At 37.1% G+C, this 18,017-nt stretch overlaps 1 protein-coding gene across 1 annotated transcript; it reads left to right on the forward strand.

Moving 5' to 3' along the window:
- Window positions 1-1,949: 1,949 nt before the first annotated feature.
- Window positions 1,950-17,992, forward strand: sft2d1 (SFT2 domain containing 1). The gene is made up of 8 exons (XM_084735653.1): window positions 1,950-2,159; window positions 2,957-3,043; window positions 4,263-4,345; window positions 7,740-7,821; window positions 8,120-8,155; window positions 8,772-8,830; window positions 12,470-12,499; window positions 15,975-17,992. The coding sequence occupies exons 1-8, from the start codon at window positions 2,094-2,096 to the stop codon at window positions 16,012-16,014; spliced, it is 483 nt and encodes a 160-aa protein (XP_084591779.1). The 5' UTR covers window positions 1,950-2,093; the 3' UTR covers window positions 16,015-17,992.
- The last annotated feature ends 25 nt before the right edge of the window (window positions 17,993-18,017 follow it).

An 18,017-nucleotide genomic window follows, 5' to 3' on the forward strand; every position in this document is an offset into this window, starting at 1 on the left:
GAAATTTTCCATTTCTAGTGTTTTTTGCAGGTCGCTCCAGTCCTTGGCTGCAGCAGCCTGTATTGACGACTGACCAAGTACAGTATTTGTTTTGGGGACTTTCAGCCCTGTTGACCTGTAGACAGGAGAAGCTTCAATTTTACAAGCGAGACAGATTCTTAAAGGTTTTTCAAGGCCCTTCTTCCACCTTATGTAATTGTGTGGACAGATTAAGGGATGATTAAGAGATGTTCCTCCCTTATTGGCCACCAGCCCAATCACTATGGACGAGTTAAGTCAGAACAGAGAATAAATGGAATTGTAGTTCTAGGAAATTATCTACAATGGGCTTCTTGAGATTTAAAGGGCTGGTGGTGTTTAGCTTTGATTTTAGTATTGGCATAATCTCTTGAAACACCACAACCTTGATGCACCAAGACCATAGTGAAGAGCTCCAGAGGTGACAGATAAAATGACTCCAGTCTGCAAGATGTTTAATAAACGGTGTGCATGTTCAATACAAGAGTGAGAGATTATCTTACTGCTGTGTCTGAAGAGCGTTGTCAGCATGAGTTGCTGCATTTTCAGTGTGCCAAGCTTTCCGTTTGATTATATTTGCTAACTCCTGCGCCTGTAATTTCTGTGTGTTTAAGGATAATTAAAATTTTTGCCAGTTTACACATAAGAAGCCAAGTCAATGACTGTGTCCCTCAGGAGGACAGTGTGACCCAAAGTCAAATGCCTCCCTAGCTGTATCTCATTTGGCGCCAGTTATGTTCTTGATAAAGGCAAAGTGACTTTATACAGCCTTGACACAAAATGTTTCATGTTTTGCAGAAAGACTATTCTCCGCTCTTAAAATTAAAACCTGACAGAGGCATTACAGGATGGATAAAAACCTCAAGTAAAAACAAACTGTTGTGTCATTTCCAACAAGGACAAGTAAAACATGTTTGGAGAAAAACTTCTGAGGAAGAGTCTTAATCCATGTTTGTGCAAAATATCAAGAGAAGCACATACATTTTATTTATTGAAAGATTTATACAGTTTCAACTGTTTTAAAATTTAATTAAAATAACTATATTTGATATCCAAGATCTTTTGTGTGGGTTATCAAAGTTATGAAGGGAATTAGTCAAAACAAAAGATTAGCGAGTAACAACTACCAAGCATGGTCATGTCAGGAGGACATGCTGTACTCAGAGAACTGAGCTGTTTCCTGCCTTGATGTTATATTTCCACTAGATGGCGACAGAACAACACAAAAAACAACAGGGAGCACAAAACAGCGGTCTGAGCTATACCATATGTTTGAAAATAATTAGGAGTAGTGTAAAAATAAGAAAATATCAGACCCAGTGGTGGAAGGTAACTAAATACAATTACTCAAGCGCTGTAATTAAGTAAAAGATATGAGAACTCCTCCCACCGTTGATCACTTCTTTGTCAGTTTGGTCAAACAGTGCAGTTTTGATGCTACGCAAGTAATTTTGTAATTTCCGACGGCACTGAAAGGCAGCAACAGGAAAGGAGAATTAAAAAGAGGGAAGGGACGTTACATCACTGTAGAACATAATGTGCTCTGCTTGGTGCCAGTTCAGTGAAAATAGACATATTGTATGAACTTTAATGAAAAAAAATCTCCTAAAAATGAAAATATAAACCTGACTCTGTATTTGTTCATTTACTGTTGGTCTCCAAATAGCATGATTGACATTTCCCATAAGCTTCAACAGAACTCAGTAACTTCAAGAACTAAAGAACTTCAGTAAAGTTCACTTCTTCTTTTTTAGTATTAAATATCAACCTAATGAAGTAATTAAAAATCACATAAATACATAATAAAAAAACAAACTGAAAACCTCGTCCAAATTAAATAGAAAAATAAGAACAAACAAACAAACAAACAAATACATAAAAACGCAAAATCTGGACCGCAGCGTGCCCATTACTGACGTCATGTCCCGTGTGTTTTAGTTTCCTTCCTGCAGGAAGTCAGGAAGTCAAACTTGCAACTACAACGATCAAAACTTGTTGACATAAACAGAGGATTTCCAGTTAGAAATATAGAAATTCACTTTTTTCCCCGAACTTCTCCCAGCTAGCTTCTAGCGATGGACAAGCTTCGTCGTGTGTTAAGCGGCCAAGAGGAAAATGAAGAGTTGGGTCTCACTGCACAGGTAACGTCAAGTTAGCTAACAACTGTATTTATGACGGTGCGCTGCTAATGCTAATGCTAACGTTGTGTAAATGGATGAAATGTTATCAAAAAACGGCGCCGTGCTACTTTCGCTTCCAGTCTGTGACTCTACGTTATTGTTCAGACACATGCTATTAAAGTTTCTGTGATTTTATTTTATTTGAGTTATCGTTAGTTTAGCTAGTTAACTAGCTGTCAATGAAAGTGACAGTTTGCGCTGGGCTAACGTTAGCTTTGTAGCCGTCCATAGACGTTAGCTAACATAACATTTATTGTCATGTTTTTATGCGCTGTGTTTAAGCCCAGATTTAAGAGCGTTCATATTAATCTGTCGGCATTGAATTAATTTCATTTGTTTGTTTATTTATGCTTTTTACACGCGTTCACGTTAAGGAGAAAATGAGGTAAGGTGCTGACTTGGAACAGTTGTGTTTTTATATTTTGTGACCGTACTTTTTCAACTTGTTATAAAGTTTAATTTTCACTCTGGCACAGCTGACTCTGCCATGTTTACAGCTGTAGGTTTCTTTGCATATCCTGTACTTGACAGTTTGGTTTTATGTGCACTTATCTTTGTATCAGTTCAATGTATTGAGTAATGTCCTGTGCCTTTAACTTAGTCATGTGCTGTGTGTTTGTGTTGGAGATAATACAATTGGAGCTGGGTGTTACTTGCTTAGTTCCAGCCAACATGGTAAAATCATCAGTAGGAAGCCCGTGGCTCTTTCTGCTGGTCGTTAAGTTTGTCTTGTGACATCCTCCCATTGTTCTCACCAGGTCCTTGATGCCACCTCTCTCAGCTACAGCACCAGGGTGAAATGGTTCGTCATATGCTTTGCTTCAGGCATCCTGTGTTCAATATTGGTGAGTGTCTTTGCCCTTTTATGTTGAACAGGCAGCTTTTATGCTGTTTGTACTGACATAAAGAGAGAAGAGAATACAGAGCGTAAATAACACTGTTAATACTGTTAGTGATGGTCCAAGTTCTTGTTCTGTGTTTGGTTTGTAATCTCTATTTTATTTTATTATTACTTATTGGTGGATTCTCACCTCAGTGGGCATCATAAGCAAATACAAAAGTCTTTTAATCCCCAAAAGTAAGTAAACAAGCAATCATAGGATGGAAAAGCAAAAATAAAATAAATAATGATGTGAGTGAGTGCATGAATGTATGTGCACACATGCATGTGAATGCTTACAAAAGCACAGTTGTGTTCAGTCATGGTCAGCTATATTAAGATATTATCTGTTTGGATTGTTAGGTTCTCTTGCAACTGCAGATTAAAGTGAGATGTCACTTATACTTCATTAACACATAAAGGTTGCTTATTGTCAAGAAAGAGTTGAAACTTTCAGTTTGTAGTTTGCAGTTAAACTGCCAGGAAGTGTTATCACAGGCAGCACACTTTGAAGCCATTGCATAGTGATAATTCACACTGACAAAGGCCCAACACAGCCTCCAAGTGTAGGCCTGGGTGGTGAAATTCACAGAGTCAAGAGATCTCTGCACAGTTGTCAACAACAACACATAAGGAGTCTTTTCCATTCATACATTTTAAAATGCTTACCTTTTACCCCGGGGACACAGCAGTGCCCTGTACTTGTTTTTCTGTAGCAACAAGTAATGTCTAGAGTTTTTATGAGATGCAGTTATTAGCTTTTGGTTATTTGAATGTTCTTATGGTCCCCAATAAATTACAATAAATTAGTAAAATGTTCTTTTTGTCTTTACTGCAAGCTGTAATGAAGAAGGTTGTGCAAGCTTTATTCTTAAGTGTGTTGTCTAAATGTCACCCCTCCATCCAGGCAGTGATCAGACTGCCTTGTGGTATTTTGGCACTAGGGGGAGCCCATTATGTTTCACTAAAACATAGTCAGCCCACAAAATTACTTGTTTTGCTTGTTTGTTTTATTATTTTTTTTCCATAAAAACATAGCTTAAGTTGTAAGCCTTTAGTGTTATTTAAACCAAGGTTGCATTTAACTACTTGGTACGATTATTTTCTGTAGTCCTTTACACTTAAATCCAAGTGTGCTGACTGATTCTGTGTAGCTGACAGAAACTTTGTTGCTGTTTTACCAGGGTTCAGCACTGCTGTTCCTTCCATCTGGAATCAAGCTTTTTGCCGTCTTCTACACACTAGGGAACATCGCAGCTCTTGCCAGGTAAGACTCCTCAGTCTGCATCAATTTGGCAAGACAGAGAATTGTCTTGATATATTTTTTCTCAAAGTGTGGTGCACTGCCAGGAATATAACAAATGGTGATGCATCAGGCTCATATACTCGGAAATCATTTTGCCTTGATGACTGCTACTCTCTTAGTCATTCTTGGCACCGTTTCACATTTCTCCAAAGTTTTCTTTTTGGCTTACTGATGAGAAGCACTGATGTCTCATGGTTCTGCTTCAGACTACAGTCAGGTTAACATTAGTATAATTACACATCGTTAGTTTCCTATTATTTAAATGAACAGAAAACTACTTTTGCAAACACAATGTACTTAGTAAACCTTAAATCAGCTTCATTAAAAGATGAATGAGATACTAACCTGCAGCTGCAACTATGTTTGGGAAGAAGAGACTGTTGATCACTACACATTTAAGAAAAAATAGTTAGGGAGGCTTACCTGCGAATAAAGATTGCATACTGTTATGCAACATAACAAGCATTCTAATGTTGCATTTAGTCTTTATTAAAAAGGGGACATCTACAGAAACATCCATCTCCAATGAGAAGAGACGATTTATGTCAGTTTTGTCTATTTTCCATCCTCTGCCCCTGGTCAGGTTCACACAGAACGATCAACAGAATCTAAAAATATTTAGTATAACTAAATATTTTTACTTTACATGGTCTCTATCACACAGAGCAATAATACAGACAAATCTCCAAATATTTTAAACAGTAGCAGTTACTGCGTGTGTCCAAGACAAGCAGAATAAATTATCATAAATACAATTGTGCTTCTGGAAACAAAATGAGATTTTCAAAACTTAAAACATTATATTTGGTCAGAATGTCACAATGATGGTAATTTAATGATTTCCTGTCAAAAACTTTAAAAGGCTTGTTTAAAAAGAATCTCAATGATTTTTTTTACTGGCCTGAGGCCAGCAGGATGTGCAGTAATGAAGATGTGAAAAGATTATAGTGTACAAAAATGTTTTTGATGCTGCTATTGTTAATGAATTCCTAATATGTTGATTAATTCTGCATCTTAGTTGTTTATCAGATGAAAGTCAGAAGGAAATGATCAGGAATTATTAGACTGGTTGGTGGGAACATATTAGCTGCCTCCTAACTGTTTGATTTACTTTTTGCCTGTAGACCAAATGTTGGTGTTTGCTTTCATTTTGTTATTTGCTAATCTATTTTCTGTGGGAGTATTTTGACTAAATGATGTCTCCCCTCTGTGTAGTAGGTGCATAAAAGAGAAATTCCTTCTCAGCGACTTACAAATCTGTCATTACACTGCGCTCACACAGGCGATATCCAATCTTTCTTGGTACATTATTCTAATATACACAAAATCATATTTAGCTAAGCACAGAAAATTAAGTTTTAAGTCTAACATCAGTCAGTCAGCCTTAGTGTGACATCAGTTCAAAATGTATTTGTAGAATCTAGCTGTGTTCTCTAATAATGCTGCTACACTGACAGAGATGCTTGCGTATCCGTATTGTTTATGGCTCAGAATATCTTAATGTAATGGTTAAGTAAGATTAGAATTTCATCTTCAGTAGATATCAGCGGCATATTGGATGTTACAACAACATGGATTATTTAATCTCAATAATCCAAGGTCTGAACATAATCATGATGTCTTTGACTTCTTTGACAGACAGTGAACCATTGATGAGGGGTGTGTTTTTTCCAGACAGGGCAGTGTCTATTTCAGGTATCATATGGCCAGAAGGTCTAGATGCGTCAAAAACTGGGTCACCTTCTGCTTTCATAGCCCAAGTTACCGATCCACACCAAGAGAGTGTCATATTCTAGAGATCTTAAAACAATTTTTATCCTAAGGTGACTTTGACTGCAAGAAGATTACACAGAGACGACAAAAACTAAAGTCAATTGTTATGTTTGACCTAGTGCTGCAACGTCTATAAAAATTCAGAAAAAGATGAAAAATATCCATTCCAGTTTTACAAAGTCTAAGGTGATGTATTTAAATGTCTTGTTTTGTCTGTCTAAAACCCAAAGTTATTCTGTTTAATATAATAATAAAGAAAGAAAAGTGAGAAGTCAGAGGCTGAAAAGAGCATGTTGTGCTAAATTAATCAATTAACAATATGTTTTAATAGTTTAATTCTTTATTAGTGGTTGCAAGTGAGTTGCCAGATTTACTTGCACTTGTCAAGTGAGCAGTCCTGATTGTTGAGCCTTGCATCATTATGACGTGTTAAAATAACAAAACAATTAACATACATTGTTTTTTCTGTCAAAAATATTCCCCCCTTTACACAAGCAATAAAAGTGTTCAATTTTAGTTAGAGCTGCAACGATTAACTTAGTATTAGATTATTTTTTAATATTTTTTTCTAATTAGATTTTCTGACATTTATTAGACCAAATAACTAATCGATTAATCACAAAAATGATTGACAGATTAATCGATAATGAAAATAATTGGGAGTTGCAGCCCTTTTTTTTTTTTTTTTTTTTTTTAACCACAGCAGGCCTGTAAAGGATTTCTTTTCTTGATTTTTGTTTTTTGACAAGAGAAAGAATCTATTTTTAAGCCCAACTTTAGCTGAACACATTCATGCTTTAATAGACAGATTCTCTGGAAATTAAACAATACAGGATTAGTTTCGTATCAGTAAGAGCATCAACATGCTGTCATCCTTCTAATCGACAGTAGCAGCGTGCGTGGACATCATTAGTGTCTCTGTCATGTTGAGCGGTAGTAAAAAAGCCTCCATCCCTCTCAGTAGACTAGTAGAAGAAGAGCCTGCGTCAACGCACACTCCTCTCGTGTCTCATCTAACAGATGTGACGCTACACAAACTCCCTCTACCCACTCAGCTCCGCTGAGCCTGGAGCTGCGTGCCTCGTCAGCAGGGAAAGCCTTTGTCTTGTTGCATTTACTGACGTCACGCATGCATCATGTAGGAGGTTTTAAATGTGTCATCACTGTGTCGGGCATGAAATATTTACCAGCTAATAATTGCAACATGTAGTGTAAATTGTCTCTCAGTGGAGATTTGTTTGTGTGTGTGTGTATGTGTAGACACACATGCTGATTATTATGAAATCCACAGGAGCTGCAAGAATTAATTGATTGGATGTCAACTATTTAATTAACTGACAACTATTTTGGAGCATTCTGTCCTGGTTACGGGTTCTCGATACCCATCCCTACATGGTTCTACTGTTTAACAGGACAGAGCAATGGAAATACACCACAGTAACGAATGCTTAGCACCTGATATAAAGACAAAACACAATCACAATAATTTCCTGGATTAACATTTTAAGCAGCAGGTCAATGTACTGTTCTACTGGTGTTTAAAAAAGTGTAACTCATCTGTTTCTGTTTTGTTCTTTTAAAGCACCTGCTTCCTAATGGGACCACTAAAACAGCTGAAACGCATGTTCGAACCAACAAGACTGATAGCCACCATCGTTATGCTGGTAAATACTGTGTCTTTTAGCTTTACATTGGACATTAAATTCAGCCACTTTCAGTCACCAGGGTGTTAAATGTCTGTAAGGTCAAGGTTCAGTTAAAGATCTGGTACTCCTCATCTTGTGATATTAAAGGATTGTTAAGATAAAGTAATTTATCTTATCAATTTGTGATGTTTTCTGTGGCCTTTTTGAAAAGAATTTAAAACTTTCTCTGAAATTCTGAAAGAAATCACATCTCAGATAGCAGATAGTCATTCTGCAAGCAAACAAGAGGATAACTATTACTTTCTTTTTTCACCAGCTCTGCCTCGTCTTAACACTTTGTGCAGCATTTTGGGTAAGTAGATACATAATTTTACATCTGAACTAATAGTCTTATTTTATTTTATTCATACTATTCATGCATTTATATTTCACTCATTTATCAATCCCATCTCAACATTTTTCCATTGTTGTTATAATAATAATAATCTTTATTTATAGAGAACTTGTTGAAATTGTCATTACCGAGTGCTTCATAAGTTCAGCAAAATAAACCCGACAGGTCGTAAAAGCATCAGGTTTTAAAAGAAAACAGATAAAACAATGAAATGAATAAAACCCAATACAGTGTACAAGGTAAGAACAGGAATATGAAAGCATTTTAAGAAATAAAAACAACTAAAATGCATATAAAATCAGGAAAGGCCCTCTGATAAAAGTATATTTTATGAAGGGATGTAAAGAAGTAGCAGTGAGATGCACATATTAGTACGTATTTTCTATATTTCTTATTTTTCTTTACCATTGTCATGTCATGTAATATAATGTACATATGTTTACATGCTTCTTAGTTCTCTATTTGCTTTAATTTCTCTATGCTTTTATCTAGAATGACTGCAGCTGTAATGTGACACAATTTATGCTGGGGGTTGATAAAGTGTTTCTGATTCCGGCTTTGATTTATTTTACAGTGGCACGCAAAGGGGCTGGCCCTCCTCTTCTGTATCCTGCAGTTTTTGGCAATGACATGGTAAGTGTGTGGCCTGAGCGTCTCAGCCATCTTCTCCACTGTAGTACAGTTGGCAATTAATTTACTCATCACTCACACCTACACAGCCGTCTGTCCATGATGGAGGACTTGGCTCCAGCTGCTTTGGCTTTCATTTAATGTCCGTGAGTTGAGTTAATCTCGCTGTTGATGCTTTAAGCTGACTTACTGCTGTTGGCACGTGCACCGCTGAATCTATAAATGGTTAAACTTGAGCAATCGTTCTCACACTACACGTTCAACCACACTATACCTGAAGTTTTCCAGTATTTCAGAACATCTTATCTATCCATTCTGAACAGTTCAAGCTTTTATAACTCAGACTATAAAGAGAATATGTCATACCACATAAGCATCACATCATGTCAGTGAGATGCACATGAAGAATATGAACAGATTGATTTGCCCTAGTTTCCTCGAGCAGTCACTGACGTCTGCATGTTGAGTCAGTCATGTTGTAAAAGTCTGGTAGGTAGGTTACCAGTCACCGTGCTAGGTCAGTGTATTTTAAGCTTGTAGAGGAAGAGGTGGTGCCAGGATCAGTGTGGCTCTACCTAGAGTCAAACGGGTATTTCCACCTGTGTTGTTTACACACAAGACAAAGTCTTTGCCAGCTGTCTCGTGGGTCATTACTACGACTTAAACTACAGGTGACTCCAAGGAGAGCACAGGGCACCCCAGAGTCCTTCATTAGTTTGATATGATTATAAAAAAAGCATGTTAAATAAAGACCTTAATATTTTTAATTTATAAGGTTTAGATAAGACTTTTGCTTTATCCAAATGTTTTTTTGTTATTCCCTCTGCTTTATTAATAGTGTTTGTCCCGTCATAATTCCCTGTTTCTGCTGCTGTTTGAAAGCTTTAATAAGCTGTGTCCAGTTGAAAAAAAACCAAAATTGTCAGAAACAGTGGCTTCAAGAAACACCACATCACCAATTATTGGAAAAGTGGACAATGCAAGTGTCGCAATTGAGAAACACTGTGTTGTGTTAAATGGCCTTTTTTTGGTATTATTTTTAAATACATTTTCATTTGTCACCAAATTTAGGGGCTTGGTGTCTCATGTGGCCAGTGCTTAAGAATATTGGCGCCTATCCTTGTACATATTACACGTTTAAAGTGCCAAATAATGTGTGGAACATATTTGTGTTTTGGACTCTTGTTCAGACAAAGGCAAACCCTAGTTATTTTAATTTCATAAATGTCTTAAATGTGGCTCTTTGAAGCCTACAGATAACTCAGACTTGCTGATAGAGAAAAGAGCACATATGGTAATAAGGTCAGTGGGGTTAAGTTCCAACATTGCAGTGACTAATAGGCTAAGGCCTGTGAGTGATGTGTATGGGCATGTCAGCACTTGTATGTTCATTAATTTGAACATATTTGCACAGGAGCAACAAAAGACTCTCAGTATGTGAATGTACATGGAAACCCAAACCCCCCCCTCAGCAACTCAGGACGAAGGGAACGGACAACATGAGTGCGTCGCTGAGCACGGCTGTGTCGGCCTCGTAGCTACATTTTTGCACCTACATGTAGTACATTCACTTCCGCTCGGCCTGCGTTCTCAGAGGCATCACCACGGCAACCACAAGTCACACATCTCGAGCTCATTTTTAACAGACTGGGGGGCATAGTGCACTCCCACGCAGGCACTCACTCAGACGTCTGTGTGAAGGTGGTTCTGTAATAAGACGTTGGTGCTCTCCCACACACACACACACACACACACACACACACAGAGGAGGGTAAAGTCCGGTCCTCAGGCTGACTTATGTGAAGTGACCATATGACACTGAAGCACCACAGACTAACACTGAGTCAGTACAGAGCACCGCAGGCAGTGGGAAGTTTAATAACAAAACAGCGCTAATAGTTAACTTACTGCTTACTTATCTACAAGCCCAGTTCCAAAAAAATTGTCATGTTGTACAAAAGCTAAATGAAAACAGAATGCAATGAGTTGCTAATATGTGAATTCAATTGAATACAGTGTCAAGAAAAGACATTTAATACTCAAACTAATAAGTTTTATTGTTGTAAATATACACTCATTCTGACTTTGGGACAGGGACAACAAAATACTGAGAAAGTTGTCAAATGCTTAAATGCTGTTTGGAACGATTCACAGGTAAACCGATTAATTGGTAACAGGTGACAGTATCATGATTGGGAGTTAAAGGAGCATCCTCAAAAGACTCAGAAAAAAGAAAGCCAATTATCAACAGCATCCAGAAACGCTGACGACTTTTCTGGACCCGAACTCGTCTCAGAGCTTTTTCAAGGACGTCCGTGCTTATTTCAGCAAGACGACACCAAGACACATAGTGCACGTGTTCAAACAGCGTGACTTCATAGTAAAAGAGTTCAGGTACCGGACTGACCTGTGATCGGTGGCCGGTGATGTTTGGAACATGTTGCAGCATATATTTACAAAAAACAAAATTAAACAGTTTGAACATTAAATATCTTGTCTTTCACTGTTCTGTTCAGTTGAATATAGATTGAAAAGTTTGTGCAAATCTTTGCCTTCTCTTTGGGGCTGTAGTTTAGACATTCAGACACTTCACTTTAGAAATGTGTACAGCATGAGGGTTTCCTGCTAACTGGTGGTCAAGTAAGATAAAATAAGGTGGCCACGCTCAGACTTTGGTTTCAGTTAATCATTCAACCACTGTACCAAATTCCTCACATATTTTAAATACTTTAGATATTGGATCAGAGGCTTTTTTTTTCTTTTTTTAAACTAAACTCGAGCTGTAATCACTTCAGTACAGGGTATCATGTTTTGTTGTACTTGGTGTTTGGTGACCAATCTGTCCAGAGTCATTAGTGCAAAGATTACAGTGTATCCAATTCACTCACAATCACGTTTGGTTAATCCGCTTGCAGAGCAACATGAGAGTCCAATGATTACTACTTCATGGAGCATTTTACATTTTGGTGTGTTACTTATCAGAAAGCCATTATGCCGCTATTAAATCCCAAATCTACTTTGAGTTCTGTCCTTCTTGTGGTGTTTTTTGTGCTGTTAATCTCTCAGACATCAAACCCATGCTGTGCAGACATAGATCATTAAAACACTCTGGAACTTAAAATCTTCAGATTTCCAGTGGTACTAAATATATCAGGTTAAAGGAAACTGTTAGTTCACAATGTCTTGTAAATTATTGAGCTGTCTATGTAATGGTAAAGCTTTAAAAATATATATATTCAAAGAGCTTGAGAAATTAAATCCATTACATTTGTTACATAATTTGAGATAAATGCTAATGGTTATGTATTTTTTAAATTATCTTTATTGTACTTTTGTTTAATATGACTTGTTCAGTCTCATAGTAGGGTTGGGCAATGTGTTAAAATATTCCAGGTAGCCAACTTCAGCCCAGCAACCAGCAATAGCAGATATATTTGCTTGAGCTGCAATGATTAATCGATTAATCATGAACTATTTTGATAAATGATTAATCTGTTTGACTCAGTGGATGTATACTGTGTCACTGAATTAGAGAATCAGTGTGTATTATCTTATAATATGTTAGTATTTATTTAAATGTATTTGGTGACAGAACCAGTCATTTTCTCCATATCCTTATTTTATTGTGTTTTTCTGTTTCAGGTATAGCATCTCTTACATTCCATTCGCCAGGTAAGACAACATGATTCTATGATTACATTTCGTCTATATTCACTTTAAATTGTTTTGCATCTGTCCTCTATGTTTTGTTTGTTTGCACACTTCTTAAATTTTAGTCTATCTATAAGAGCGCGCCTTTCACTTGAGCCACTTCTGAGACCTTAAATACATTTTCAGCTACCATTTACATTTTGATAATGCCCTGTCTACAAATGCCTGCTGTCCTGCCACACACAACAAACTGGAAGGAATACTACGAGTGACCCTTCAATGAAAACATGTTTTCATTTACCTCTAAACACTGTTTGCCTCCGCCATATGGCTGTAATCCCCCCCCATGACTAGTGCAGGCACTCTGTGTCAAACAAATGGCAGCTTGTTGTTCCACACTCCTCTGTGCTTTCGCCGTGTGACGTTATTTGGCTTTATCCATAATATCTAAATGAAATGATTTCTTGGAATAATGCTCTTTCAGCCAGATTTACCAAAACATTTCTCCCCCAGTGTAGCTGGTGATGAGCTTATGTTAAGCTTCTGGCTAAAGGGTTAAAGCACAATGCAAAATTTTAATTAGATCTAGACTCATCTAGTCGTCCTTGTAGATAATGCCTAATCTAAAGCTGCAATGATTAATTGATTGAAAGAAAATTAGTTGCCAACTATTTTGAAAATCGATTAATCGTTCCAGTTGTCTTCCAAGCAAAAGTATCAAGCATTTGCTGGTTCTACCTTCTAAAATGTAAGGATTTGCTTCTTTTAGTCGTCATTTATAGTAAATAGGGATGTAATATATCAAACATCATGATATTGGGCCTATAACAGTTTGTACAGTGATGTTATATGGTTAATTATCTTATTTTTTTTTATTTTGCACATGTTTAGGTCATGGCTTATTTTACTATAGAAGAAAAACAGAAACTCCTAAAAGAAAAATGTAAAAAGGGAAAGGAAAAAAGGAAAAGCAAACTTCATACAGATCATTAACACTGTTCACAACAAATTTATTATTTTTTTATTTATTTGTTTGCTATTTCCATTTTTCCTTGTTTTTAATGTTGTGATTGATATGTGATGTAGTAAATGAATCCTTGGCTTTAGGACTGTTGGTTGGACAAATGAAGCAGTTTGAAGACGTTTGTGATAAGCATTTTTCACTTTTTTTTTTGACATTTTGTAGACTAAACTATGAAATGATCAAATTAGCTGCAGATTAATCAATAATAAAACTATTACTTGCACCCCTAGCACAATATAGAGCCTTATAGCCTTGAAACCAGAGCACAGATTTTTAAATAGAAGAAAATCCTCCCTGAACTCAGATGTTCACTTCTCAAATTGTCCCATATGTTGAACCGCCTCAGTGCTTTCTCTAAGCCAAGCCTGAGGTGTGATGTTGTTTTGTCAGTCCAGCTGTAAGCAGGGTTATGTCTCATTTGGCGAGAGGTCCACAGCCCCCGTGCAGCCCCCCCACTAAGTGCCTTGTGTATTTGGGCGACCCTGTAATCCGTCCTGACAGCTGAGAGACGTCCTATAGCCACCCCGAGTTTCCCCTCCCCCAACACAAACGCCAACAACAATGCAACACTGAGACAAAGACCTTTTCCCGTGCCACCCCACCAAAAACCAAATTCCTATGGAGAAATGCTAATTTGACTGCTAGTCTAAGAAATCCTTATGATCACTTATTTATTTGTCGCTCCTTTATTGTTATATATTTTTTTGTCAACACATTATTTTCCTCCTCTGTTCTTAAGCTTCTTACCTTAATCCATTTTTCATTTAATTTAGATTTGATCATTTAGCTCTATTGTTTGCCATGTTGTCACGGAGCAGCAGCATATTTTGTTCACAGACCTCTATCCGTCTTAGTGACACATTAAAAAGCATTAGATTGCAGTCTTGTCTCTTTCCTGTCTGCGGTCGGACAAACCGTGATACCTGGCCGTGTACAACACCACATGGCCAGTGGACTTGATCCTTTAATGTATTTTGCCATGTTTCCTATTTATAACCTCTCAACACCGGCAGAGCGGGCTACTAAAACCTGCTGCATGTGCACTTCCCACAGTGCTTCAGGGCTGCTGTTGCTCTGATATTTAATGATCAGAAATGGGGAAAAGTCTCTGAGCCTGATCATTTATTCATGAAGTTTTTGGAGAAGCAAAAATAGCACCAAGCCTTAAGCAAATGTATAAACACCCATTTTTGAGAATTGGGACAAATACCAAAAAAAAAAAAAAAAAAAAAAACTATAAAAATATTAATACCAGCGTTCTATTCCGATGTTTTGGTGAATAATTATCCTTAAAGGATTTATATAATATATAAAATATATGTCATATATGAAATGTTTTGGTTTGCTTTATTTTTTTTTTTTTAATTTCTGAACTTGCTCTTTGTGTCTCAGAGTAGGAGAATTCACATCTTCAAACAGTTAAAAAAAATGTGTTAAATCATCAATCATCAAAATCTAAAATTAACAATACCTACTAGTGACAAAGGTATAAAAATGTCCTATGATAATCATCTTTAAATCCATTTTGTAATTAAAATGTTGTCCCTGTGTCAGTTGTTGCAGATTTACATCAACTCTGTCAGATGTTCACAAAATCATGATTCAATCAGGCATTAAAAGGGTTAGCTACACCCCAAGGACCCCTGTCTCACTTCCTGATTTAAAAAAGGCAGGAATGCTGCTCAAGTAAAAAACAAAGATGATTATAATAGTGCATTTTTACACCTGTTATATACATATATACATATATATCTATATACACGCACACATATATGTATATATATATATATATATATATAAAATAAAAATGTCACCAAATAATTTGGCTTTAACATAATTATTTATCTCAGTTCTCATGAATGGGTGAAAACACAAACCTCAAGCTTAACATGAGGATTCTGGTGTTTTTGTTGATATATCAGAGGGAGGAACCAGAGCATTTGAAGGAGCAAGTCTCCTCCTGTCTGTCCGCCGACCTCCCCTCCTCCTCCCTTTTCCCTCCTCCCTCTCAGGCTGCTCATGATCCCCCCTTCTCCTTTTAACCTTGACGGGGTTTCACACCTCCTCCACCAAAAATTTGACCGTGTGGCTGCAGGCGAAGTCTGCATAGCAACACACGGATGGCAAGAGCAAACGGTGTGAGGGGTAAAAAAAATAAAAAAAACGATCTGTGGTAACCATGGTGATCGCTCGTATTGCATCATCCCTCAACGCAGGCAGAGTACCTGGAGAAGAGGGAGCCCCCATCACTCTGAGCGAGTGGTGCTTCCCCGCCAAAACACACTCACTTATTCATGACGAGCCCCACCCAAATCGCCGTAACAAAGGGTGGCAGTGCTTTTTTTGTCGCTTTTAATTTTGTACGCATGACTGAATTTTGCCTCCATGTTATTTATTTTTTTCCTGGACACAATTTCTTTTCTTTATTTCTTTGTTTATGATGCATTTTCTCTGTTTGTTTTTTTCTTACAGGGATGCTGTGATGAAATGTTTCACAACCTGTCTGTCTTAAATCCACACTTTCATTTGAAGACTGGTCCTAATATGCAAACTACAAGAAGAGTGGCTCTGTAAAAACAAAAACAAACAAAAAAAAACACAAAGTTGTTTATACACTATTTCCTTCAGATTTTTACTATGGCTTTTTCATACTGTGAATTATCACTTTTACTTTCTAACTATAATCAGATTATAACACTTTTCTTTTGCTTTTGATGTGAGAGACATGAGTGGCTTTAATGCTTAATATATTTAAGATATTCCTATATTTTCAGAGGATTTTTTACCATTTAAGTGCAGGGAAATGATTTTGACTTTGCTTTACATTGTTATTTACAACACAGGTGCCTTAACATTATATTGTATATACATATATGAAGAGATCTGTTGATATATTGACCAATCATACATATTTACATCTTGAACAGAGTGAGATTCCATTTTCTTTGGGATATTTAATGGTTTTCAGACTTCTTACAGGCAAACATTATTAAAATACACTCTTTTTCTGTTTTATATCTGTGTAAGAGGCACTGATGTATAAAAAAAGCTCTCAGATGCTATTCCATGTTTATTTATGATTATTTCCCCTTAGGCATTTGAGGCACTGCTTCACTGATGATGCACTGGGATGTATGATATCCACAGCTCTTTTGAGGTTTCTCCAGCTAAAGCGATTTGGGAAAAAAAGCAGCTCCTGTCTAGCCTTTTAGTCCTCATTGTGTATTTGAACACACCTGCCCCCCTCCTCCCTTTAGCTCATCAAATTACATTAAAATTACCTCTCCTTTTTACATTTGATTTCCTGCCAGATGTAGCAATGACCCAGTTAATTACGCTTTTCTGAGCATTGTGGCTTTGACGTGACCTAATAACCCAGTATAGCTTGCATCGGGTTCCCTATATTGTTTCGGCATGATGGCATAGCCTTTTGAGGATGCGGTTGTCATGACAACCTCCTCCAGAAGATTCATAACCTCATCCTTCCCCCCATCTGTGGTGCAGATGTTCACATTATCCTGATGAGGAGGTGTGATTTTCTTATTTTATAGAACACCTTGGAACAGAAATCAGTCATGGAAGTGAAAAAAAAAAGGATTTTACATCCATTTTATCTAAATGTTGCATTAATAGCCGCAAATAGTGCCCTGTTTCCCGATGTACGAGCTGCAGGATTTGCTCAAGGTTTAACAAACATGCCTTCAGGTTTTCTTTCTGCTTGATGCTACAAAATAACAGTGCTTCCTGTTGTGCAGCCCCCACATAGTTTCATTAGACGCTTGTATAATGTGGTGGTGGATTAGCATGGACAAAATCTCCCCTCAGCACTACTTGTTCAACTAACTTGGCAGAGACCCAGCAAATCCTTGAGCAAATAATCTCCGGGATAAAATAATTCTGTTGAACGAAGGGGAGCGGGGTTGTTTTTGTGATCGGTTTTCCTTGCCCGCCATTTTTGGATTACGGCAAAGTTTGAGGATGAAGCCGGGGGGAAGCACCCTGACCCCAGCAGCAATCTGTTAGCGTCTCCCAACTGTTTCCTCTTCATTACATCTAATCCATTGTTATGTCAGAGAGGAGTGGGATACAACGCCACAACAAGCAGTGAAATTAAACAAGCCTGTTTGTCCTCTTCAGCTCATCTTGTAAAAATGAATAAATAACTTGGCTTGTGTTGGTAATTTAATTGCCTTTTTGTTTTGCTTCCAAGAGTGAGTCAGAGGACTGTGGGTCTAAATTTGATTTTTGCTCAAGGACTACATCAAAATATTCAGCCACAGAAACACAGCCATACTCTTATTGTACAGAAATTCAAACATAAAACATGTATTGGGACAAATGAAGCACATATTCAATGTTATTTGTACACTGTAATGTAAATTCATATAGTGATATGTTTATCAAAAGAGCAACTGAATAACAATCTGTTGAATGACTCAATGGCAAAATGTTTCCTCAGGCAATATCAAATAAACAGTCTAAAAACCATAGATTTTGAAGCAAGTATTGATTTCC

The sequence above is a fragment of the Lutjanus erythropterus genome, chromosome 14, assembly GCF_056507025.1.
Source record: "Lutjanus erythropterus isolate fLutEry1 chromosome 14, fLutEry1.hap2, whole genome shotgun sequence".
NCBI lineage: Eukaryota > Metazoa > Chordata > Actinopteri > Lutjaniformes > Lutjanidae > Lutjanus > Lutjanus erythropterus.